Genomic DNA, 25,169 nt, shown 5'->3' on the forward strand with positions numbered 1-25,169 from the left:
ACTTTTGTCGACCCCCTCGAGAAAATCCTAGATCCGCCGCTGTAGAAAAAACTTGCTTTTGATATTTTCATAAAATCTTTGTAGCAAAACGTATGGCAAAACACTTGTGCGTAATTTCAAAATGAAACAAAATCGCTTATTATAAGAAACCATAGCATGGAAAAAAATGTCATGCTGTTTGTATACTATTTTTCTTGGTCAATGAAATAGTATAAAACAGTATAATAAGCAATTTTTTTCATATTATAACTTCTTCAAAAGGGATCTTTATGTTTTTTCGAGAGAGTGCGGAAAAACTGCTCGGTCGGCGAAAAAAAGCTTTTTTTTCGATTTTTTGAAAATGCCTTCTTTCGAGAGAATTGTAGTTCTGCGCTGGTTCCTATTAAATAACTCTACTGATTAAACACTTCTCAGGTGAAATTGATGATTTTTCAATGTCCGAGACATTAACTGAAGAAATAACACAATTTATTGCAATAGTGGTGGTTTCTGCAGCTTAAAGCAATAGTGCTGGTTATAAATTTATTGATTAAAAAAGCAGAAGTCAGAGAACATTTTGCTGGTCAGAAAATAATTACCTGAGCCAAAATAATTTTTAATAAACCCGATAATATATGGAACAAAAATTATGTAGTTTTTAAAGATACTGTTTAATAGACTGATGAATAACATTCGATATGTGTCCAAGTTTGCCACATAGACCAAATACCCCTGCTGCTTTCTACCCCCCCTTCCACCACCACACTTTCAAAAAAAAAATCTCTGAAATGCTCTTATGCTAAAGGCATGATTTAAAGACATAAATTGTGAAGAACAACTGTGTTTTGAGGAGTCATTTTTTTTCAATCGCAATTTTTTTTCAATTTGCAAAATCAAACTTCAAATGAGGCTGATGGTCGCGTGTGTGTGTGTGGGGGGAGGGGGTGCAAGTTTAACTGGATCTGACTAATAATCGTCACTTGATCGCTATCTTAGCGAGTTCCTCGTCCAATTCCGACATGACCAGAGAGCACTCTCGATAGAGACTAGTCTGGATGCGACTGAACTCCTTCAACTGGTTCGCGTGGTTCGTGTGGTGGTTGTTGAGCGTGCGGCCGATGATGACTTTAGTGAAGTCGTGTTGTCTGTCGAAATCTTTTTGGGCTTCCTGAAAAACAGAATTTTAAAAAGTAAGCAGAGAAAAAAGACAGATTTTGAATGTCGAAAATAAGTCAATCTAAAACACATTTAGTTACACTTTATCATATCTGGATGAGAATTATTAATTTTTGGGATGAGTTAGTTGTTTCGCGCTGACAAGAGTATACAATTTGTAATGTGAAAATATCCGCTTTGTACGGGGTTAAAAAAAATTGGGTATTTTCCTCTTCGGGGATTCGACTTTCAGTTCACTCAGAGATGAGATTTTACGAGATCTATTTTCGGTCGACTACCATGAAATTTTTCAAAGAGAGATTTTCACGTCAAATACTTGGTTATTTTGAGCGCGTGCCAAAAAAAATTATTTGACCAAAGTTTTTCAAAAAATGGTCAAAACGCATTCTTGGCCTGTTTTTCTTTTCAACAAAAGACAAAATACACGGAAAGTATGTTAGCCAATCATAAATAAGCATTCAAAGACGTGATATTCAGTCGGTTTTGGAAAGTTTTAAGAACGTGGTTGATTGTGAGAAATTTTGCGCATTTGGTGGGGTTGGCAGTCCTTCTCTCATTGAAATAGCACCCAAAATTTTGCTCAAAAAGCGTTTCTACTAATTTTGATTTATTTCAAACAATCTGATTCAAGATATATCTATGATCAAGTTTTTATAATAACTAAAGCTTTTAGCCGAAAAAACTTTGCTTAAAAAATCGTTTTTGCTCAAATGGGTTGAATTTAGACAAAAATGATTAAGACAAAATTTGGTTAAAAACTCAGCAGAAAAATTTGTGCAAATTTTGTTGCAAAATTCGGGTCCAAACTTGGACCCCAAAAACAACCATTTTCAATTCTTTTTAGTCAATCAAAAAATACGCCAAAACTATTGGTTCAATTGCTGACAAAATATATTGCTTACTTAGCACAAGAAACTTTAAGGTGGGCTTATCTTTCACAATTTTATATAGATTGTTCTATTACTGTTTGATTGACAAAAAAGTTCGTTTTTACAATAAAAAACACTAACATTTGAAAACAATTTGAAACGCTTTGCACAATTTTCGGATATTAAATTTTCTGTCAAAAATTGTTGGGCCTTGTACTAGGCTCACTTTGAAATATTTTTGAAGTAATTGAAAACTAAAAACCCGGGTTGACCTCCATAGACCAAAAATGCTAGTCATACAATTCCATAAACTAAGTCTATGAAAAAATACTAACCATACAAATTTCATACATTTTGCTAAAATGGTGTCATCAAATTTTCGAAGAACTTTTCTCTTGTTTTGGCATAAATTTTGGTGAAACGTACTAAATAAAAAAGAAAAATTTTTTGTCAAAAAAAAAATGCTACTCATACAATTTCCATATGGAAAATGTATGACTAGCATTTTTTTGATGGCAACGACAAAAATTTTTTCGAAGTATTTTTGAAATTGCCCCCGAAAATTTTTTTTGTGTTTTTTTTCAACCGCAAATTGATTTTCGTACTAAAACATTTTGTAGTCCTGGATATACCAATATTGGATTTTTTTCCTTTTCTCTTGATAACATTTTTCAAAAATGCTCAAGACTCCTCTTTTTTGTATGGTATGTTTTTGTATGCTTTGATCAAGGTCTGGTAATTTGAAATTCAAATTTTAGAAATAATCATCTTTGAAAATTTTTGCCAAAATTTGAAAGTTTGATACTTTCGTTATATTATTTGCGTAAGACAGACTTACGACATTGCAGGCTGTTTCCAAAGCATTTTTAATGCGCGACGGCCAAAACTTTGGTTATTACGATTGAGTAACCAAGGTTTATGTCATTTGTGTTCGGTTACGGACACAACCAAAAATTTTGAGAAATCAATATGTAAAAAATCAATATTTTTGGTTTATGGAAAAATGCTAGTCATGCAATTTCCATATATGAAAAAATACTAATCATGCAATACTAGTAGTATATGTGTGAGGCGATCAGGGGGGGGAAGGGGTGGGTGCGGACCCTCATGTATTATCATAGGCTATAGAGTATCCGGTCCGCAGGCTATGTATTAAGATAGGTTATGGATTTTCCAATGTATTAGGATAGGGAATAGGTTTCCCAATGTATTAAGATACGAGGTTTCAGATGGTAAGTTTCAGAAAATTTTTTGGCGCCCGATCTAACCATTTTTTAACATTCTCTACACCAATGCGATAGGTTTTAGATTTTTCCATTGTATTAAAATACTATTTTTATTTTGTCTTACACCATTAGAGTATAAATTGAAAGTGTCTGAAACTATGCTGAAAGCTAACTGAAGCTTCAAAGAAGAAATAAAGTTTTTCAGAAAAAAAATTAAATTACTGTAAATTGTTATATTACAGTTGAAAAGTTGAATAACATATAAATCATTGTATGGTATGAAGTTTTACTACAGTTTATAGAATAAACTTACAAATTCAAGGGCTTAGTATGTATTCCATCATTAAGTACCTCCCTTTTCAGGTAAAAGTAACTGAGTCCTTTTTTAGTTTGTTCATATGTTCCAACTAAATGGTTGGAAGTTTTGAATCCGCGTTTGGTCGACTTCAAATTTACAGCTTCGTCAAGAACTCGTCTGTATTTAGACATTGGTCCATCCCCAGTGTCTTCTAGCGTTCTTTTGTTGAGCCCTTTGCTGCTAAATTTGAATTTATCGCTCTTACTATCATAGCAGCAATACGTCTTGCTGCACAGACACAACATTTCAGAACAGCGAAATTCTTCTCTGAATAATCCAGGTTCTCGTTTGTCATGCTTTTTGTGAACAGCGCAGCATGTACGTGGAAAAAAATTCTTATCTGCATCAGCTATAAAGTCATCTCTACAATCATTTCGACGAATAAGTGTCCACTGAGCTTTCTTTTCTGGTAATATACAATCGTCCAGGTTATCTTCTGCTAATGCTAGATACAAAGAGTCCGTATCCATCTCCAACTCCTCGAATTTATTCTCATCGCAATACTTGTGGAAGAAGTTGTAGTATAACTCCAACATTCTAAGTTTGGCGCATTGAAGAACGAAAAAACCTACAATAATTGGTTCTCTATGTTCAATTGTTGACTTCAGTAGTTCTACTTCATATAAGTCCTTTTTCACAATATTCAATCGCTTGAAAAACTTCTCATTTATTGCTTTGTGTGTCTTCTCATCGCCGAGATATTTGGTTATCGTGTGTCTGGATCTGTACATAATTTGATAACCGCAAAAACTGTTACCGAGAAGCTTCATCGTCTCAGCAACAACTCCAGAATGTGGATTCTCGTCTCTTTCTCGTCGAGCATCAACAACAGATTGAACAAATTTGTTGAAACATTTCCTAGGTGTGTACTCAACAAATCGATAAATTTTTGTACATTGAAGTCCAGGACTTAGATAGAAGTTAAGAAGAGGTGTGATGATTGTACCATTTTCTAATTTAAAACTGGAAATCAACATTCGTTGTGGGTTTTTCAGCAAATCGTTTTCTACGGCATAGTTTTTCATGTATTCTCCAATATCGTTTCGGGAGACGTCAATGTTTTTGAATATTGGAGGAAAATTTGAAAATGTAGGCTTCAACTCGTCAGGAACTATTAAATCGCATTGCACATAACCAAAAAGAGATCTGTTCTTTATTTTTTCAAGTAAAGAATCAGTAGACAGAGGTCTTTTCTAAGGAAAATTTGTCTTGACATGATTCTTGATTGACGAATCTGTTTTGAAATGTTTCCACCACTCACACTCCCATATTTCCTGAATTTTGTAACCTCTTTCTTTTATGTACTCTCGTCTCAACTCATCCATTTCTCGCTTCTTATTTCCCCTTTCAATATCTTGTTCTGACAACGATGGACGGGTTTCTTGACATGAGCAGAAATGATAGTAGCAACCCATAGCTTCAAATACTGTTTTACAGTGATGACAGTAACCATCAATATGAAAACAGTCAATTTTTTTCTGCTTTCCGGTTGTAAAAACTCTGAATTTTACACTCTGGTCTCAATTCTTGATAAAAGGACATAACCATGTTCTCGAAATTTCTTGTTCTGTTATTTATAGCTTTAAAACGATCCGTTTCAGAGTCATACTCCCATCTTGTGTAAAGTCCGGTTGGCATCTCTTGACACATTGAGAATGGATATAATTGGCTAGCGTCAATTCCAACAATTGTCTTACAAATATTTGACGAGTTACGAATATAAGTTTGATCGACAACAGCTTTTCGCGTAAAAACTATTGATGGACCACCAGTCATGTCTTCTCTAATTTTCTCACATAAAACTTTATCTCCTTCAAAGAACGGGTAAAATTTGTGATTTGTCGACTTGTGTAAGCAGATATTTGCAAGATTTGGAAGCGTGCATCCCAGTTTCAACATGTCAATTCCCTTATCATGGTAAAACTCTATCATTTTTTGCATAGCTTCAAGAGTAGGAACAACATCTTTGTTGTTGTACCATCGTAAGAAGTCTTTGAAAGTAATCATGCTTTGTTGTTCCCAGATGTTTTTCAAATACGAGTAATTTTCAAAACCTGTTGGGGGAATTGATTGAATACGCAACTTTTTCAGCGCACTTTGTTGATCAAGTCCTCCATTAACCAGTTATTGGTAATCGTTGAAATCTTTCTCGAGAGGGATGTGGTTTCTCAGTTTGCTGAAAAAGGTTTCATATGGAGGCAACTCCGTACAGTCAAGCTTGTCTGGACTGTCAAACCATTCGTAAGGGAAAAAATCTTTGCTTTATAGGCTTTCAGAAACGAATCCAATGTTGTTGCCCCTCCAAGAAATTTCGTTATGTCCAAAAATTGAACATCTCCAAATTTGAATGAAATGAAATCATTTGCTTTTTTAATGACTGTTGGTTCGATTTCTTTATCACATATAAGGTATGGAATCAAATAAGATTTGACAAGGTTCAGATCGTATCTGCCGCTATTGAAACCGAACACCGGTAAGGTATTAACATAGCGCTCTAAATGCTCTTTCACGTCGATCAACTGATTTTTTTGAATTCTCAAGAATTGTGTCGACATGTCATCTTCGTCGCCATCCTCAACACATTCATCTTCATAATCGAAGACTTCTAGTCTTTTAGTTAAAGTTCTAGCATTAATTTTATCAAAGATCTTTTTGACTCGATCATTGACCGTGTTTTCGATTTCTTGTAACTTGGTTCTCATTTGTAGTTTACTTTTTTCAGCCAGAAGTTCCAAGCTGGAAACAAAAGCAATTATTAGAAGTTCTGGATCTTTTTCACACAAGAAAATTGGAGCATCTTGCAGATTTGAAGATATTGAGACGGAAATAGGGACATGTTTTCCAATCCAAGTAGTTGTTTCAGTTGCTTTCAATTCTTCTGTGGGAACACAAATCGATTCGAAGTCAAAAACTGCAACATTGCTAAACAATTTCTGATCTTCAGTGTAGGGAATGTTGAAGCCATCCAATTTCTCGAATATTGTTTCCCGTAGTGTGTACGCATTTTTGGGAAAAATATGTCGCACTCGATCTTTACAAGCTAGAAGATGTCGGTTGAAGTTGTCTGATCTGTTGAAGAAACAGTCACAGCTAGGACATCGAAAACACTTGAAGAAAGAATCAATATCATTCGTATGAATGATATGGTTGTTGAATCTTAGCAATTTCACTGTTTTTTCGAATTTTCCAATACTTCGCCTGGCTAATTCTCCAACATATTCTCCTTCCTGAATATCAAAATCGTAAATGTATAAGTTACGTTCAACTATTCCCTCTACAACAGGTAAATTATCGATTGACACTCCACGAAAATTCTTCGGATCGTATCCAGATTTTGATATAAACTCTGTATACAGCTGAGATGTATGAGCATCGAGGTTACTATGACCATGCAAATACATTGTTAACGCACGGAAAAGACAAAGATGATCTTTGTATGGTTGTTTATCTTTGTCCGATAAAAGACAGTTTACTGAATGGTTTTTCAGTAAAGGTTCAGGCAACACAGAGTCTGGACATCCCATTGGAATGTTTTTCAGAAGTGCAGCAAAAATAGTAACATTTGTGATCAACTTGAACCTCCACTTTGTGTTCTGACGTTCTTGGGTGCATTGCTCCACGATATCAAACTATTCAACTTTTCCTTGGATTGTAATCAAATCCGCTTTAGTGCACAGTAAATGCGATTTTTCGAACAAAGTATTGTTTTCGTGTGCAAAATAATACCGATATTCTCCCGTTTCGACATTACGGAGAACAAATCCAAGAGCAATATTGATTTTTGCAGCGGAATCTAGCTTGTTGAAGACTTCTTCAAGCTTCTCGTTGATAATCTTGGTATCTAACTTTGACATTTGAAAGTTAAATACCTTATGCCTCCCATTCTCCATCTCAGTGTCCACCAAGAAATGCTGACAAGCACTCAACTCATCTTTGAGTTTCACTCCATCTTCCCCTTCCCCCTCCACAATCTTGTTCAAGTCTGCCACCGTATCACTTGGTTTCCGTTGTTTCACCCCATGTTCTTTTCTCCGATGTTGTTGGAGAGAGTAGTAACTCGGAAACTCCTGCTCACAAGACGAGCAAACCGTTGATTGCTTGGAAGTTGATGGAGCATGTTTTTTGGCCACGTGATAATTCATTTCTTGTTTATTGTAAGTGAAATACTTACAATCAGGACAAGAAATAATCCCCGCTTGACAGCTTTTGCGGTGTCGAGCCGCATCGGCCCTCCTGTACTCTTTACCACAATCCTCGCATTTCTATTTCTCATTCCTGTTGAGTGCTGGCATCTAACAAAAAGTGGGATATTTAGTGTGTATCAAAATTTATTAAAAATACGGAGAACAAAATTGGGAGATTTAAAATGTTCCAAAAAATTTATCAAAAAAAATTTTTACTTACTTTGAATTGTTAAAAATATTTGTAATTTATTTCAAGTAGTTATACAAAGTATAGAGCAGTTGCTTTTAACGTAAAAGAAAATCAGAATGAAAAAAGTTTTTTTGCTTTTTATTAGAGAAAATCAACCAATCAGAATTGAGTATTTTTTTAGTAACACTGTTTGTTGGAAATCAACCAATCAGAATTCAGCTTTTTCTAAAAGTGAACTGTTTATTATTTAAAAAACAAACCTTAATCATTATTTGAAAAATGTCTATCAAAAACATTTGAGCTTCGTCGAGTTACTTTACAAGAAAAAGGAAAAAACTCCAATTGATTTTCTTATTGATGAAATAGATGTTGACTCTTACTTTTTTCATAATTTTTTGGACGTCTTTATTGTACAAAATAGAGTTATCCGACTAAATAAAGGTCTCTCCAGAGAAACTTACTCAATCAAAGAGTTTACTTTTGATTCACATATTGCGTATCAAAGTTTTAAACTTACAGCTGAATTACACCTGACAAGGAAAGAAATTTTGTTTATTCTCGAGAATTTGAAATTGATCAAAAAGTCGTACGATAATGTATCAAAAACTCTTTTTATCCCCTATCCAAAACCCAAATTTGTAAAAACACCTCAGCAAAGTTCTTTATTCCTTCATTTCTTTAAAGATTTTCAAAGTTCAAAATCCTGCTTGATTCGGTTTGGAATCAGATTTCCAGAAGTCTGCTTTGAAAAATTCGTCAACTTTGAGTTATCCTCCCAAATTTACATTAAAATTAAAGAACTTGACTATCTACTCAAAAATTAGCAATTTCTCATTGATTACATACAAAAAATTCAATTAACTTGATGAAAAAAGTTGCAGAGATGTTACTTTTATTAATTTTCTTTCTTTTGTTACTTATATCAGCAATATTTCTTATTTTTACTGCAAACAACTTTTGGTCATTTATTTTTGCAATTGCTTTTGTGTATATTTTTACTTATTTGGAACATTTAAGTCCTTAAAAGCGTCTTCTGATTGGATACGACAACTAGAACAAAAATGAACGTTTTTGTGATTGGAAACGACAAAATCCAAAATGGAGCTTTGTTTCCGATTGGATACGACTTTTACCCAAGAATCCCATAAAAGGAAGCTGAAATCTGATTGGACACGACTATAATCCAAATAAGGAAAATCAATTCTGATTGGTTAAACCCACACAGTCGAGTTGAAGGTACCCCTAACTCCTAACTAAAAATCATTTTATTTTCAACTTAACTACCGTCAACTACCTCCTCTCTCAGCTCTAAATACCTTAAATTCAATTTATCTTCCGTCAGCTACCTCCTCTCTCAACTCTTTCTTGTTTTTATTCTTTAACTCAATTTATTGCTCAAAATGATCTTCTCAGTGCAAAACAGCAACCTCATGTACTCTGTAGAATTTTCACCTGATCTAGTACAAATTCAAGTGCGAGAAACAGTCTCTGGAGTTTTTCTGGCACGAATGGATATCCCAATCCAAGTCTGGCACATGGTGGAAGTGATGCGATGGGATTTCAACGAACATCATATGATGCAAGTTCCCATCACAGAGAACCAACTTGGAACAATGCAAATGATGGGGGAAGATTCTGATCATGTGGGAATGAACTATCCCGAGATTCCTGACTCTAGATATGTGGCTCAACCAGTCGACGACTTCCTCTTTCCTTGGGAGGAGGAAGGATCAGTCGAAAACTCCATCACAATAGATGAAGATGAGGGATTCTCAGAAACAATGACGCCTCAAAACACTCCTCCACAACAACCATCAGCAATGGAACCTCGTCCAGCTCTGCGTTCTATAGAGAACCTCCAGAACTCTTCTGCTGCTCGACAACTCTTTGATTAAATGTTTTTGTAAATAAAGGTTGTTTGGTTTTGACTTCGTTTTCTGTAATTAATTTCTTCAATTTCATTTTAATTATGAGAATAGATGAGAGGTTCAAGGTAAACCATTGAAAAACAATTAAAACCTAATTTAGTACTCCGAACTTGCTTATATGATAAGAAACTCGAATAATTTTTGCACACATAGTCGGAAAAACACTAAAAAAATTGTATACATGTTAAAAGTTACCTAATGGTTTTGCATCTTCTACACACTTTTAACCTTTTGTAGAAAAAATTGAAACACTTTTTCGCATTTTGTCGAAAAAAAGTAAAACACTTTTCGCATTTTGTCGAAAAAAAGTAAAACACTTTTCGCATTTTGTCGAAAAAATTGAAATATTTTTCGCATTGTATCGAAAAAAGTAAAACACTTTTCGAATTTTGTCAAAAAAAAAAAGGAAACACTTCTCGCATCTTGCCGAAAAAAGTAAAACACATTTTGCATTTTATCGAAAAAAGTAAAACACTTTTCGCATTTTGTCGAAAAAAGTAAAACACTTTTCGCATTTTGTTGAAAAAATTGAAACACTTTTTGCATTTTATCGAAAAAATTAAGACACTTTTTGCATTTGTACAAAAAAAAGTGAAACAATTTTCGCATACGCTTCAAAAAATTAAAACACTTTTCCCATCTTGCGGAAATAAATCATTACAATTTTTCTTGCACAGTTAATTGCTAATCTTTATAAAACTTTTATTCAGAATTAAATCCTTCAGAAAACTAATTTTTGCATGTCTGTTGATCAGAAACAATTGAAAACAAAGGTATTAGAAGTTTTCTAAGCAATAAGTCAACATGCTTTTTACATCAAAGTTCTGCGTTTTTTGCCTTATCATTTTAGAAATGAAAAAAATTCAACATAATTTTTTGAAAAAACCAAGAAAAAACGTGCATTTTACCAAAAAAAAATTCTTAGATAGGTATACGTAAAAAAGTTTATTTATATTTATATGTTAAAAACTGTTCAGGCTAGAAAAAATTATTTTCGACAAAATTCTTGTAACAAATATTCAATTATCTTAAGAAAACTATTTGAAAAAGCATTCAGAGGGTCTGAAATGATTCCTCTACAGAGCTAGGAAATTGTCTTTTGAATTATTTAGGCAATAAAAAAGTAATTCCACCTGAGAAAATGACGTCATTACACTTTAATTTTTATAGAACAGTAAAAGTTGTGGAATATTTCCACCAGAGAGATTGACGTCATTATTCATTAAATTTTATAATCTTCTAATTTTTAGAATCTACAGATTCATTCCTTGAATTTTATAAAAAGTCATTACACATTAACATCTACATTTTCCTCAATCTTCTAAATTCTAGAAATAATCACTTAAATTTAACCAATCAGAATTTCAGAACTAACTCTAAGGTGATGACGTTGATGAAAAAAAATTGTGGATTTTAGTTATTTTGCTAGTTTTTTAAATTAAAAAAAGAAGATACGCAACCAGGGTTGTAATTAATAGGAATAGTTTTCAATGAAATTCTTCCCTTTTGAAAAATCTTAGCCAACAAAAAATTCTTGTTTCACAAAATCCATTATAAACAATTAAAGTTAATCAAGTGTTGCAAAGTTTTTGGAGTTCAGTTTTTTATGAGAAGTTCAGCAAAATCTACAGGTGAAAAAACATATATTTCATTTCATTTGAAAATCTCCCACAGTTCAGTTCATTTTACCGACATGAGAAAAATTTTTAGAAGAAACGGAAATCTATCTCAAATTTTGAAACCAATCATAGTAGAACGAGCGAGTTACTGCATCCAGTTTGAAATTGTCACCGAAACTGTCAAGATTCTCAAACTTTTTAAAATGTCCCAAGCTAGTGAGCAAATTATCATAGATCTTTCGGAATGGAGAGAACTCGAGAGTAGAAGAGTTAGGGAATTTGGAAAAGAATCGGCTATGTCTAAGTCACCTTCGAGAAGAAAAAAGTACGGGTTTTCATATGATTCAAATGAAAAATATTTTGATGAAGTTGTGGATCTGGGATACGGAAATAGTTTTCATTTGCTTACAAGTGAACATTTACTACAAATGACTATTTTTGAAAAAATGGTTGAATTTGACATCTTCTACAGAGATCCGAAGAAGTGTTTCAGTCCCTTAAGAATTTCCCTACATGATTGGCGAAAAATTGAAACAATTCGTGATAGAAAGTACAGGAAAGAAAAATTGAAGGTTCAACAGGATAACTTAGCTCTGTTTAGAAGGAAACGTGGTGTGGCACATGAAGAAGAAAGTGACAAGGAACTCGAAAATTAACTCATTTTTTGATTTTTTACACATTTTTTCAAGTTTCCCATTGAATTGTAAATTGGTTTTTTTTTATCATTTGAATAAAGTGCTCCTGAACCAAAGCTTTGTTTTTAAAGATTTATCAATGTAAACTTTGAAGAGCACATTTGAAAACAATTGATTATTTTATCACAAAGCTTACATAATCACTATGCTCAGAACCATGACAATCAATAAAGCAATCAATAATCTTGAACAAATCAGGTTCATATTTTGAGTTTTGAATTTTTCGAATTCTTTCCAGAAACGCTGAACCAAGAGTTTGTGTGGAAGCCAGTTTTTGGTTGGAACATAAATAATGTCTCCTGAATTTTTTCCGAATTAGTCGTTTCTTTGCAATACTAGGCATCTTTTCGGCTCCTCTCCATCGTAAGTTATGTTGAACAGCTCGTCTAAGCTGATTGAACACTTCTCCGCTTGATGTAACAATACTTGAATAGAATCTGTGCTTGAACAAAGTGTAAAGACATTCAATTTCTTGATATATGTATACATGTTTATCTAATCTCTGAAAAATTTGGCTAAGAGATATTCCTATTAAAACCAAATGGAACTTACAATTTTCCAAAGAACATAAAGAGTTGTGGGTAGAGACACAATAATCCTGTGTTACTATGTATTTTTCGTAAAAATCACTGGAAACGGAAATAAATAGTGAATTTTTACAAAAATCTGAATAAAAGCTGGGAAGAGCTTGACACATAGCAGCAGCCATTGGGAAGAATGATTTTTGCTGAGAATTGTGGATTTATATAGGAGAAGTCATGCCTACGTGATTTCGGTATATGTAAATTTCATACAAAACTTTCCTTATTTGATATTACCTCCATAAATGGAAATCATGATGAGTCACACATTTTACTTCAATTTTCAATTAATCTCAAAATCATTTTTCTCATTTCTGTTGATCTGATCAGTCTGTTCTTTGAAAAAGTACTCAAGAAATGACACTAGTCTCAATGATATTGAGTTTTCAAAAAATCAAACAAGAATTGGGAGATTTGTTTGGTTCCAAAAATCCTACAAGGGGAAATTTTATTTTGAGCCCTGCTTTCAACTATTAAAAATTAACGATTTGGGACAATTTGAAAAGTCCCAACAAGTCTATCTTAGTGAAAAAGAAGGTGAAGAATTATCGACAATCCGGAATACTGTTATTCACGATGCTGAAAACCTTGGACTCGTACCTATATATGAAGCCAAACCTGGCAAAGAATCAACTATGGATCAGGAGCTGGAGATCTGTAATAGAGTATATGAAATAGCAACATACAACATGAGGAAGGTGTGTCACAATCAAGAAGTACAGTGTGAACAAGCCACCCTACATTCAGATTCGACTCTTTACTGCAAAAGAGAATGAAGCAATGAAACAAGTTCCCTATGTCAACTATACTTTGAACGAATTCAAAGAACTGTCCCAAATTTTGGGAGACTTTTTGTTTAATGATAATTGTAAGCCTCATTAATGCTTTGTGATGTTTTGTATGTTGGTTAATTGAAAAATTGTTGGTTCAAAACTATCTTTTGTCACTGAAGTTCACGTTTAGAGCTGGGATATCTGAGGAAAAGTCAGACAAAATATGAAAATTTAATCAAAATTGACATAAAGCTCTATCGAATCATCAATAGATTTTCCACTATTTGTTTAGGAAATTACAGAAAAATTTATTTAATTAATGTTTTCATCAAAAGTTGAGTAAAAGTTGTCTTATACGAACAACATTACAAACAAAATGTATAGTTAGTTGTAACATTATCATTATTTTTCGAAATTCTGAATTTCATTGGTTGTTTTCAATTGCCTTAATTTGAGGTTTTGATTGGCTACATGAATTAACTTAAAAATAACCAGTCTCTAAAAAAGGGAAATACACTTTATGTTGATTGCAAACTAAGTAAAAAATGGTTCAACAATTCGAGTTTTTTCTTTCAGTATTCTTTGTTAATTTCAGTAAGAAATATGTTTCTATCAAAAGCGTTTTCAATGTCTGAAATGAACATTTATCAGACTTTAAGGTTGAACTACTACAAAAAACAAAAAGAGTGGTGGACAGATGACGTCGATGGAGATCGTATTAGTTTTAACTTGTATAGAAACACAGAAAGTTCAATAATTCTGTTAAAAAGATGGAGAGGAGATTTCAGAAAAGAAGAGTACTGCCAGATTTATCAACAATGTTTTTATTTAGAAGAACTAACTCAAATTGAGTGGTCGATCAGTAAAAAACAAAAGAATGGAAGATTCTATGAAACAAATATTGAAAATAAGGAACATCATTTCGATTAATGTTTTGAATTTGATGCAAATGTAAAATCTAGAGTTGCCAGATTATCTTTTAATCGACTATCCAAATTTAAAAAACTTCCGGTTGTTTTTATTACAATATACAAGAAAGAAAACAACAAAAATGTATATTTCGGTAATTTCTCTTTTCACTGGTTAGAAATAGAACAAATCGAAAAAATTTTGATTGAAATTTCAAAATTTGAATTCAGCATCGAAAAAACAATATAAACCAGACAAGAAATCTCATTTATCTCTCTAAGGTATCAAATTTTGTATCTTAGTTATGTTAGAACAATTAAATTAAATTGATTGATTGGGAAGTTTCATAAACATAGTTTTGTTCTGATCTACAAGGTATTTTAAAATCTGTGAATACTTCATTCTGATTGGTTATTATCACAAATACTACCTGTGAAGAAACCCTTGATATCTACAAACGATATCAAAACTGTTGAAAAACTCATGAGAAGTAGAAATCAGTTTCGATTGGTTGACATAAACTTTATTAAAAATTCCATGACCATTGAAGCTCGATTCTGATTGGTTGGTATCAGAAAAAATTAAAAATTTCCTTAAAATGAATGCTCGTTTCTGATTGGTTGATAGCAAATTTTTGAAAACTCCATGGTTAGATTGGATGATTTTCATTTCAGCTAGGCTAAATAGCGTATCTATTCTGATTTTCTTTCACGTCAAAAACAATTGTTCAAGAAATTTGCTGTTTTTATTCGCTTTTACTCATTTTTTGAGCCTATTCAACTCACCTTGTCTAAAAATTTGGTACATTTTAATTCTCCCATTTAATTTTTCATTACTATTGAGATGCCTTCACTCAATAGAAACAAAATAATTGCATGTCTTGAATGTGGAAGAGAATACACATATAAAGATGCATCAAGACATCGTAGAACATGTGGTGTTTTGAAGTGTTCTAACTGTAATTTTTATACTTATAGCAGCGAGGAACTTACTAATCATATCAAGATGAAGCAGTGTCAATATAATGTTAAAATATGTGCTCGGCAGTCTCAAAAAACACTCTATACACTATACACTATATTTGAAAAATTTTTAGTAAAAAATGTACAGTTTTTTGTCATTGTTCTTGTTCTGTCATACTCAAAGGTTCTGATTGATGGTAAAACCAGCAACAATCGAGTTCAAATTGTCGTGAAATTTTCGACGGAGATCAATCCGAAAATCTCTAAACTACAGTAAAAACTCCATTGGTTGCAAGCTTGCGGAGATTTTGTTGCGATAAATTTGTAGTAAAAGCGAATTACATACGCTAATGAGTGCTTCAAAATTTGTTGAAATACAATAAAAAACTGGATATTTATAAAACATCGATAAATTGAAAGGTTTTGCCTAGTAATCAATTTAAAGTTTTCCTTGCTTAGTGGTTGTAAAAGTAATCGTAGAGTAGTGCGTAGCAGATATTGGGGATTGATTTACTAAGAATTATGGTTTTTTTTTCGCTTTTTTTTCTACATTTCAGAAAAGAAATTGATAAATGACCTGGAAAAAATGTATATTTTGCTAAACTTTGAAAGTTTCAAGATAATGATATACATCATTCTCAACCCAAAATTTACTTCAAAATAGAAATTCAGAGTTGAAACAGCAATATAAAATTATCAAATAGAGAAAATCCTTTAAAGCTTTTTAGTAAAGGATTTATGGTATTAATTCAGCTTCGGATTGTTGAACGATCGTTGAAACGATACATTTTTCCATCAAAAGTTCAATTTTCAAGTAATTTTTGTTCAAATTGGATTAACTTGATAGATAGAAGTTGAAGCAGAAGAGAGAAAAAGCTAAAATGAGATAGAAATTCAATTTATTCCTTAGGAGATTTTAGATAATTTTACTAAAATTTAGCTTAAAAAGTATATCTTGAGAAAAAATCCGACATAAAAATTCTCAAAGTCTTATATTTATGCGTAATTCGTTAGAAAAGTTTGTTATCCTTTGATATATAAGGTAACTTTTTACGAAAAATCATATGTTTTGAGGATAGTTTTTGTAAAGTAAACTCAATCCGACATCTTTTGGAAGAAGATACTTGAAGCATAAAGCAAAAACAGCTTTCAAGATCTACATTTCATTATTTTTTTTAACTATATAGAGTTTTCTTTTGCTTAATAAAAATCCGAAAATTACACAATGGTTCCAGTTTGCACCTTGATTTCCTTTGCTAAATCAATTTTTTGAGACGCGCTCTTTTAGAAGTTTTTAGATAATGTAGATGTTAGGAACTAGGTTCCCTTGCGTATTTCCGGAGGTTTTCAGAATATAACTAATAGAGCTGCTCCTAATTTGTTCTTAAATTGTAAAAATACATTTATGTTCTCCTTTTTACATGTTTTTTTTAATGTTTTAACCAGCACCGATTCTTTCTCACTTCGATATTTTTGAGGAGATTTACCTTTTAAATAAGAAAAAAAAGCTATTTAATATTTATTTTGCAAAAAAATCCATAGCTATTGACCAAAAAAATCTAATTTTGCTGAAATAATTTACTGTACCGCCTATCAAGGGAACCTTGAGGAAGACATTTACAATTTTTATCGTAATAATCAGACGGTTTCAATTCCAATTTAATCTTTACCAGCAAATTGTTTATTCAATTGATACTATTTTCCTCCTAAATTCTCCAGTTCTGACTAAATTTTCTTGCAAAGTGTGTTCAATAGCGAAAACATGCATTAAGCAGAAAGCAGGAATAACCTTAAAACATAGAGCATTTCTACAGAAAATCATGAAAAACTGACTACTTTTCCAGAAAAGTGATAGATATTTATCCCAAAAGTAGTATTTTTGCATAAATAGTTTACTGTAGCACCTAACAAGGGAAACTTGAGGAAGACATTTACAATTTTTATCAAAGTAATCAGACGGTATCAGTTCTAATTTCATCTTTGCCAGCAAATTGTTTGTTCAATTGATACTATTGTCCTCCTAAAATCTCCAGTTCTGACTAAATTTTCTTGCAAAATGTGTTCAATAGCGAAAACATGCATTAAGCAGAAAGCAGGAATAACCTTAAAACATAGAGCATTTCTACAGAAAATCATGAAAAAATGACTACTTTTCCAAAAAAGTGATAGATATTCAACCCAAAAGTAGTATTTTTGTTTAAATAGTTTACTGTAGCACCTAACAAGGGAAACTTTAGGAAGACATTTACAATTTATATCATAGTAATCAGACGGTATCAGTTCTAATTTCATCTTTGCCAGCAAATTGTTCGTTCAATTGATACTATTTTCCTCCTAAATTCTCCAGTTCTGACTAAATTTTCTTGCAAAATGTGTTCAATAGCGAAAACATGCATTAAGCAGAAAGCAGGAATAACCTTAAAACATAGAGCATTTCTACAGAAAATCATGAAAAAATGACTATTTTTCCAGAAAAATGATAGATATTTATCCCAAAAATTGTATTTTTGCTTAAATAGTTTACTGTAGCACCTAACAAGGGAAACTTGAGGCAGACATTTACAATTTTTATCATGATAATCAGACGGTATCAGTTCTAATTTCATCTCTGCTAGAAAATTGTTCGTTCGATTGATACTATTTTCTCCCTAAATTCTCCAGTTCTGACTAAATTTTCTTGCAAAGTGTGTTAAATAGCGGAATCGTGTATTAAGCAGAAAAGAAGAATAACCTTTAAGAATAGACCATTTCTACGGAAAATTGTGAAATTATGTTGCAGAAGCAACAGAGAGATAATCATCAGTTATGAAGAAGATTTTGTTGAATTTGAGCAAATATCGAATAAATTTTTAAGAAAAATTTATCTCGTTTTTAGTCAATTTTAGCTGTTAACTGATCATTTTTCATCATTGATCTGAAATTCTGTACTATTAATGTGAATAACTTCTCTGAATTTGTAATTTTTGTACAAATTTGGGTTAATCATTGAGCAAAAATCTAGAAATTTTATGGAATATTGCTCTTAATGTTCATTTGTATTGAGAGTCCTATTTCAATTCTCCCTGAATTGGACAAAAAATTAGTTAAATATCCAATTAAAAGGTTGTAAATGGAAAATTTTTGATAAATTTGAATAATTTTTATTTTATTTTCTTAAAAATTACGGTTATTTTCACTATCTTTCACAAGTTTCAATTTCGATTCAGCTTTTATGAGCTTTCTTGTTAATGTTGAGAGCATTATATAACCCGCTTTGTTACTCAAATAATGCTTCAATTTATCGTATTTCAATTTTTTGTGAGAAAAATTTGGAAAATTCCATATGTCTATTCAAAGTTTTGTATCAGTGTCTCAACATGATGCCAATTGAAATACAATTTGAGGTTAATTTTAAACTGTAAACGTATTTACTTTTTATTCAATTAGATCAGAAGCAACAAAAAACTGGGTAAAATCTTGATATTTTTGCAGTTCTTTCCAAAAATTTGCAGTTTGTTCCAAAAACTTTGAAATTTTTGCAATTTTTTCAGAACTTGAAATTTTTCCAAAAACTTTGAAATTTTGGCAGTTTTCTCCAAAAACTTGAAATTTTTGCAATTTTTTCCGAAAACTTGAAAATTTTTTAAGGTTTCAGTAGGTTTCAGCATAGTTTAAGCTAGATTGAGTACAGTTCCAAAAAAAGGATCATCTAATAAAATAGTTATTAAGTCAAATTATATCAAATCATATCGTGTTTTGAAGTTTTTTGAAAAAATATCAATTTTTTTATAAGCATTTCCAAATTTTTGCACATCTTACCATGGAATTACCATGAACCAATAAACATATTCTCTTCATTGCACATTCTACATGTAACACTCAAGAATTACATAACGCATGCCGAGATTTTTGCGAAAAAACTAGACATTTCCACACAAAATCCAAAAAATACCGTTTTTCTTACTATTTTCTTACCATCACACTGAAACCTTACCATTCCCTATCTTAATACATTGGGAAATCTATTCACTATATTTATACAAGGAATTTCTAATCCTTATACATAGGGATATCTATACACTATCTTAATACATGGGAAATCTAAACACTATCTTAAAACATGGTAAGATCGGGCGCCAAAAATTTCTCTGAAACTTACCATCTGAAACCTCGTATCTTAATACATTGAGAAACCTATTCCCTATCCTAATACATTGGAAAATCTATAACCTATCTTAATACATAGCCTGCGGACCGGATACTCTATAGCCTATGTTAAAACATGGGGGTCCGCACCCACCCCCCCCCCTGATCGCCTCACACATATACTACTAATACTATTCATGTGACCTTTCATGCAATTTTCTGTACGTATGGAATTGCATGGAGAGTGTATGACTAGCATTTTTCCATATATGGAAATTGTATGACTAGCACTTTTGGTCAACCCGAGAAAGCCGAAATTGTTTTTTTGGGGTTACAATTTTAAAATGATACATTACGAGGCCCAACTGTGCATTTTGTGCATTGTAAGCGGATTCCGCAACAAGAATGCTCCCTTTGTTCTTCTTTTGTTCTTTACTTTCCTTGTTTCGACGAAATTTTCTCATGTTTAAAGACTTGTCTCTGGAATCCAGGAACATACAGACACAAAATTGTGCTCCTATCCAGTGCACAGTTTGGCCTCGTAATGTAAATTTTGATTCTTGAGCGCAAAAAATTAAAAAGCAGTGGGTGGATAGGGAAAAAAGCTGTGGGTGGATAGGGAAAAAAGCCCACATTGTACAAGTGTTTTATTTCACTTCCTTGTCGCAAGGACTGAAATTTTTGCAAAAAAAATTAGGACAACCCAAAAAATTAGGACAACACAATGAAGAAAGATTAGGAAATTAAACGACAAGCAAATTTGACGTCTCCAATAAAATGCAAGTCTAGTATTTTGGACAAAAAGTAAAGGGCAAACAAAAGTTTTAATGCTTGAAACAAATTTTCACAAATATAAAAAGAGTTTATAATCCCTTTGCATACCAAAATATTTATTATGAATGATTTATAAAACGTTAATCCATATTACATAAAAACTATTCTGAAATGCATAAATTATACAATTGCCACATGTGAAAAACGGATCCCCATTTAAGAAAGCTCGAACGAAAGTTAGCTGTAGTCAGCGAAAGTTAATTGGTCTTTTACAAATTTCACACACGTTAACAATACAGTTGCGTCTAATTTCCCATATTTTATTAGTTTTGCATCGACGTCTAAAATCTTTTTTTTGGTCACGTCTAATTTGATTTTCGTCTAATTTCCTAAGAGACGGGTCAGCTCTTTTTCCTTTTTCCCCCACCTCACACGAGCATCAATTTTATTATGTAACGAGTGGTTTTACAAGGTTAATTATGAAGACCAAATATGTTTGGCACATCCTAATTAGTCCGTATGCCAATTTTGATAACAATCGAATAATGTGAACAAATTTTTCATTTGTAAAATTTTACAGGTGGGGGGAGGGCTCTTTTTCCTTCCCCCCCCCCCATCAGCAAATTTTTTCATTTGAAGTTACTGTTCACTTTGTCCGATTGTCATGAAAATTGGCAGGTAGGTTAATTAGGCCATGACAAACATATTTGGTCCCCATAATTAACCTTGTAAGACCGCTCGTTAGACCATAAAATTCATGTTTGAGTGAGGTGGGGGGAAAAGGAAAAAGAGCCGGGGAAAGGTAAAAGAACCGACGGGTCTGATCTAGACAGTGAATTGGATCTACTTAACAATCCCCCCCCCTTTCAAGATAGGGCGTGGGGATTCTTTAGTAGGTACAATAGGGGGGGGGGGGGAGATTTTTAAGTAGATCCAGTGAATTTGATAAAGAGCAAAACAAACAAACGGAAAGTAGTTTGGTGGGTAATTAATTGAATTAGGCGGTAAACGAATAATTGTTTCACATGGGCGTCCCTCATGATGGAGGGACCAATGATGGAAACTTATTTTTAGTAATTTTCAGCCAATCAGAATTGAGTAACAGATTTTTTTTGATATACCAAACATTTCGATTATAATGAAAGTCTTGATTTTCTTTTGGTTTTTTTTCCTCCAATGTGAATATTAACAATCCGACAATGTGAATAGAAAAATTACTCTAAAAAATTTGCAGGTGGGGGAAAAGGAAAAAGAGCCTTCTTTTGCTGTTGATAGTTTGTTAATAATTTCAACCAATCAGATTAGATTTATGACGCAATTTTCAAAATAGCAGAAAGATCATTTTTGGGTTGTATAAAAGAGAAGACCAGACCTATCCTTGTCCTTGTCATTCACCAAAACTATATCACAGCAGAGATACACCATTCATACCATTCAGTTTTCGATTTTGGTGCAGTCCCCCAAATCAACGGGGATGTAGCTCAGTGGTAGAGCGTCCGCTTCGCATGCGGAAGGTCTGGGGTTCGATCCCCCACATCTCCATTTTATATCATACTTTACGAAGGGTAAGTGCCGAAGCGAAGATAGATTTTTCTCGGGTACTTATTGTTCCGACTTTCGCTACGAAAGTAACGGAATATTTGTGCTCGGGGTGGGTTTTTTTTTTCATCAGACAAATTTCGACTTTTTAACTAGCCATTTTTGACGGGATTTTTTTTACCATTCAAAAGGTATTGTTGTCCTGAGCTTAAATTTGAAACGATATTTCACCTGTGATCATTTTACGTAAAGTTATGAGGGTTTAAAGATTGCCATTTTGGCCATTTTGACCAATTTGGGACAATTAACGCGCGATATAATTCGCGATATAATTCGCGCTATTAACGCGTAAGCGGAGATTTAATCCGTCTTATAAATCGTTCCAAATTGGTTGAACGAAGCTTATTTGCCATAATTGATTTGTTACAAGGAACGAAATCTCTCTTTTTGTACTTTATATGGCGTGTGGGGATGATTTTCATTTAAAAAAATTCAAATTTTAGAATTTTTTTTTTTCATTTTTTTTAATTCATTTAATTTTTTTATGTTATTACTGCTGCTCCATAAACCTTAAAAGGCAGTCGCGAGCAGTCTTGTTGTTTTAATTCATTTAATTTTTTTATGTTATTACTGCTGCTCCATAAACCTTAAAAGGCAGTCGCGAGCAGTCTTGGTACGAGCAGTCTTGTTGTTTTTGTTTCTAACAATTGACCCTGATGGCTTATGGCTTTGGCTCTTTTTCCTTCCCCCCCCCCACCTGCAAATTTTTACATGTAAATTTGTTGACCACATTGTCCGATTGTTATGAAAGCTTACATACAGACTAATAATGCCACGACAAATATATTTAGTCTTCATACTCAACCTCGTAAAACCACTCGTTACACTAATAAGTTGAAACTGGCGTGAGGTGTGGGGGGGGGGGGGAGAGGAAAAAGAGCCATGGCTTTTCCTTAAGGCTTTTCTCACCCCCCCACCCCCACCTCATATATTCATATTAATCGGACAATGTGGTCAACAAGTTTACGTGTAAAAATTTGCAGGTATGGGGAAAGGAAAAAAAGCCATTTCCCCTTACAGTTTTCCACCCCCTCGTAAAACTACAACATAAATTGTTTAGAAACTGTTCATATGGCAGTTTGTGGCTCTTTTCCAGTTCCCCCTTTCACAATGCAATGAAATTTGGCGTGGTGAACAAATCGACAATTCTGAACAGATTTGCTCTTCATACTTTACAGCGTAACATCACGCATTTAGCCGTAATAACACGTAAAACAAATATAAAACTCGTTATTTTGAAGGGGGGACTGGAAAAGAGCCGAGTAGGCTTTCAAATATTGAATTTTAGAAAAAATTAAAGTGGGGACTAGAAAATAGCCACCCTGATTTTGGTTATTGGTTGTAATTCATCGCCTATAAGATATCATGTAATGATACGCGATTTGTCGGCTAATTGACCAACTATAATTCATAGTGTCACGGTGCCTAACAACACAATCTGGTTGGTCCAATCTGATTGGCCGAATGCGTTTAACTGCAAGCTGTACAATGCAAAATATCGAATTACAGACAAGTAGAAGCATTAATAATCCGATAATGATTCAAGAAAAATAACCAAAAAAATAGCATGTAGTTCTTAAACAGGGGCACAACAGCGGTTCGCCGTGATGAGCTGTACAGCTCTTGTGTTGGTCCTTTCTCGTGGATAAATGGTCTAAAGAACGAACCTGCAACACTTTCTCAGCTTTCTCTCGATCTACTATTCCTTTCGCCTTCGCTACCTTATTTTTAGCCACATCCAGATCCAGTCTAAGAGTGTCCAGGGCACTTTTCTCATTAAGAGCCGCTTCCAAATCTTCAGCCAGAAATTTCTTCATCGGCTGAATGCAACATTTCTCGACTTCTCGGCCGAATCGTCGTTCGGATTTCCCGAGTTCCTTTTGCGCAGATCCAAATTGTTTTAGTCCTTGTGTATAAGTTGACGCAGCGTTGTCGATTTCGACCGCAGCTGATTCTAAATTAGAGCCAAATCGCTCTGTGTTGGTCATTTTCTCTGGTTTCTAAAACATGTCAGTGGTATGGTTGGTTGATTGGTATTAATTCATTGCTCTTCAGTTCTTTTGGTTCATTCATACGTTTGTTTCATTTCAGAACGAATAAAATGAACCACTTGTTGATTTATATCCCAGTTGGTCTAGCGGTTAGGATTTCTGGCTTTCACCCAGGAGGCCCGGGTTCGACTCCCGGACTGGGAAGATTTTGTTCTTTAAAACAAAATTGGAATAAAATATTCAATCTTTAGTTTGGAAAAGTTCACTTTCAGTCTAGATGACCTTTTGGCTCTTTTCCAGTCCCCCCTTTTCAAAATACCGAGTTTTATGTTTGATTTACGTGTTATTACGGCTAAATGCGAGATGTTACGCTGTAAAGTATGAAGAACAAATCTGTTCACAGTTGTCGATTTGTTCACCACGCCAAATTTCATTGCATTATGTCAACGTTAAAGAAGCTTTTCAAAATTAAATTTGAAAGGGGGGGGGGGGACTGGAAAAGAGCCAACTTTTTTTGCATATTTTGGAGGCATAAACATATCGGCTGTCTGTCTTCAAGGAGACGAGCTCGCAGATAATTCTAATTTCGCTTTTCATCATTAGCTTTCTTTGCAAAACTTTTGATGGATCAAAGCGCATATGGCATAAATTTGCGGCGCATAATTAAGTTATCTTCTGCATATATGCAGAATTTTGCAGAAAACCGACAATTTTTGGGCTCTTTCTGTTAAACGGTGACCGGCAAACAAGACGACGGGACATTAGGACGACGAGAACCGTTTTGATGGGACTTTAAGACAACGCTACATTCAATTCTGCACATTGTATTTCTGAGAAATTTAAACCGCTTAATTCTATCTATGCTCATTTTACATGTTTATTAACTCCTATTTGTCGTCTCAATGTCTTGTCGTCCTGATGGCCTGTCGTCTGATTGGGTCTTATGCACTAAACTGCTCAAAATAAGTATTGCTAAATGGTCCGGCATTTCTAATTAAAATTCGAAGCAGATAAAACTGGTGGCCGAAATAGCCAAAATTATAAACTTTTATTCTGCTGAAGCCATTTTACGAACTTTCTCTGGATCTTGTTAACTATTCCCCTCCCCCCTCATGAAACCTTGTAACGACTCTCCCCCCCCCCCCCATCAGTTAAGCGTATTCGAAGTTTGTACCTTGTGAACTATTTCACCCCTGTTGCAATAGGGGGGGGGGGGTAGTTAACAAGACCC

General features: G+C 33.3%; 2 protein-coding genes and 2 non-coding genes across 4 annotated transcripts in view; 3 read left to right on the plus strand and 1 right to left on the minus strand.

The window, feature by feature from the left end:
- LOC134853159 (endophilin-B1-like) overlaps positions 1-25,169 on the plus strand; it is a 175,756-nt gene that overhangs the window by 136,662 nt on the left and 13,925 nt on the right. The window lies entirely within an intron of this gene.
- Positions 899-23,944, minus strand: LOC134853336 (endophilin-B1-like). The gene is made up of 2 exons (XM_063869310.1): positions 23,615-23,944; positions 899-1,147 (listed from the first exon to the last, which is right to left on the minus strand). The coding sequence occupies exons 1-2, from the start codon at positions 23,933-23,935 to the stop codon at positions 956-958; spliced, it is 513 nt and encodes a 170-aa protein (XP_063725380.1). The 5' UTR covers positions 23,936-23,944; the 3' UTR covers positions 899-955.
- On the plus strand, positions 21,819-21,890 carry Trnaa-cgc (transfer RNA alanine (anticodon CGC)). The gene has a single exon. It is a non-coding gene; the product is annotated as a tRNA-Ala (tRNA).
- Positions 24,071-24,142, plus strand: Trnae-uuc (transfer RNA glutamic acid (anticodon UUC)). The gene has a single exon. It is a non-coding gene; the product is annotated as a tRNA-Glu (tRNA).

Source organism: Symsagittifera roscoffensis, chromosome 8 (assembly GCF_963678635.1).
Source record: "Symsagittifera roscoffensis chromosome 8, txSymRosc1.1, whole genome shotgun sequence".
In the NCBI taxonomy this organism is placed as follows: Eukaryota; Metazoa; Xenacoelomorpha; order Acoela; family Convolutidae; genus Symsagittifera; species Symsagittifera roscoffensis.

Bases quoted from the DNA above. Each gene is read 5' to 3' on its own strand.
- LOC134853336 (XM_063869310.1), bottom strand. From the start codon at position 23,935: ATGACCAACACAGAGCGATTTGGCTCTAATTTAGAATCAGCTGCGGTC. The intron at 1,148-23,614 runs GTTCGTTCTTTA...TCTGTTTTTCAG, and splicing joins AAGCTGAGAAAGTGTTGCAG to GAAGCCCAAAAAGATTTCGA.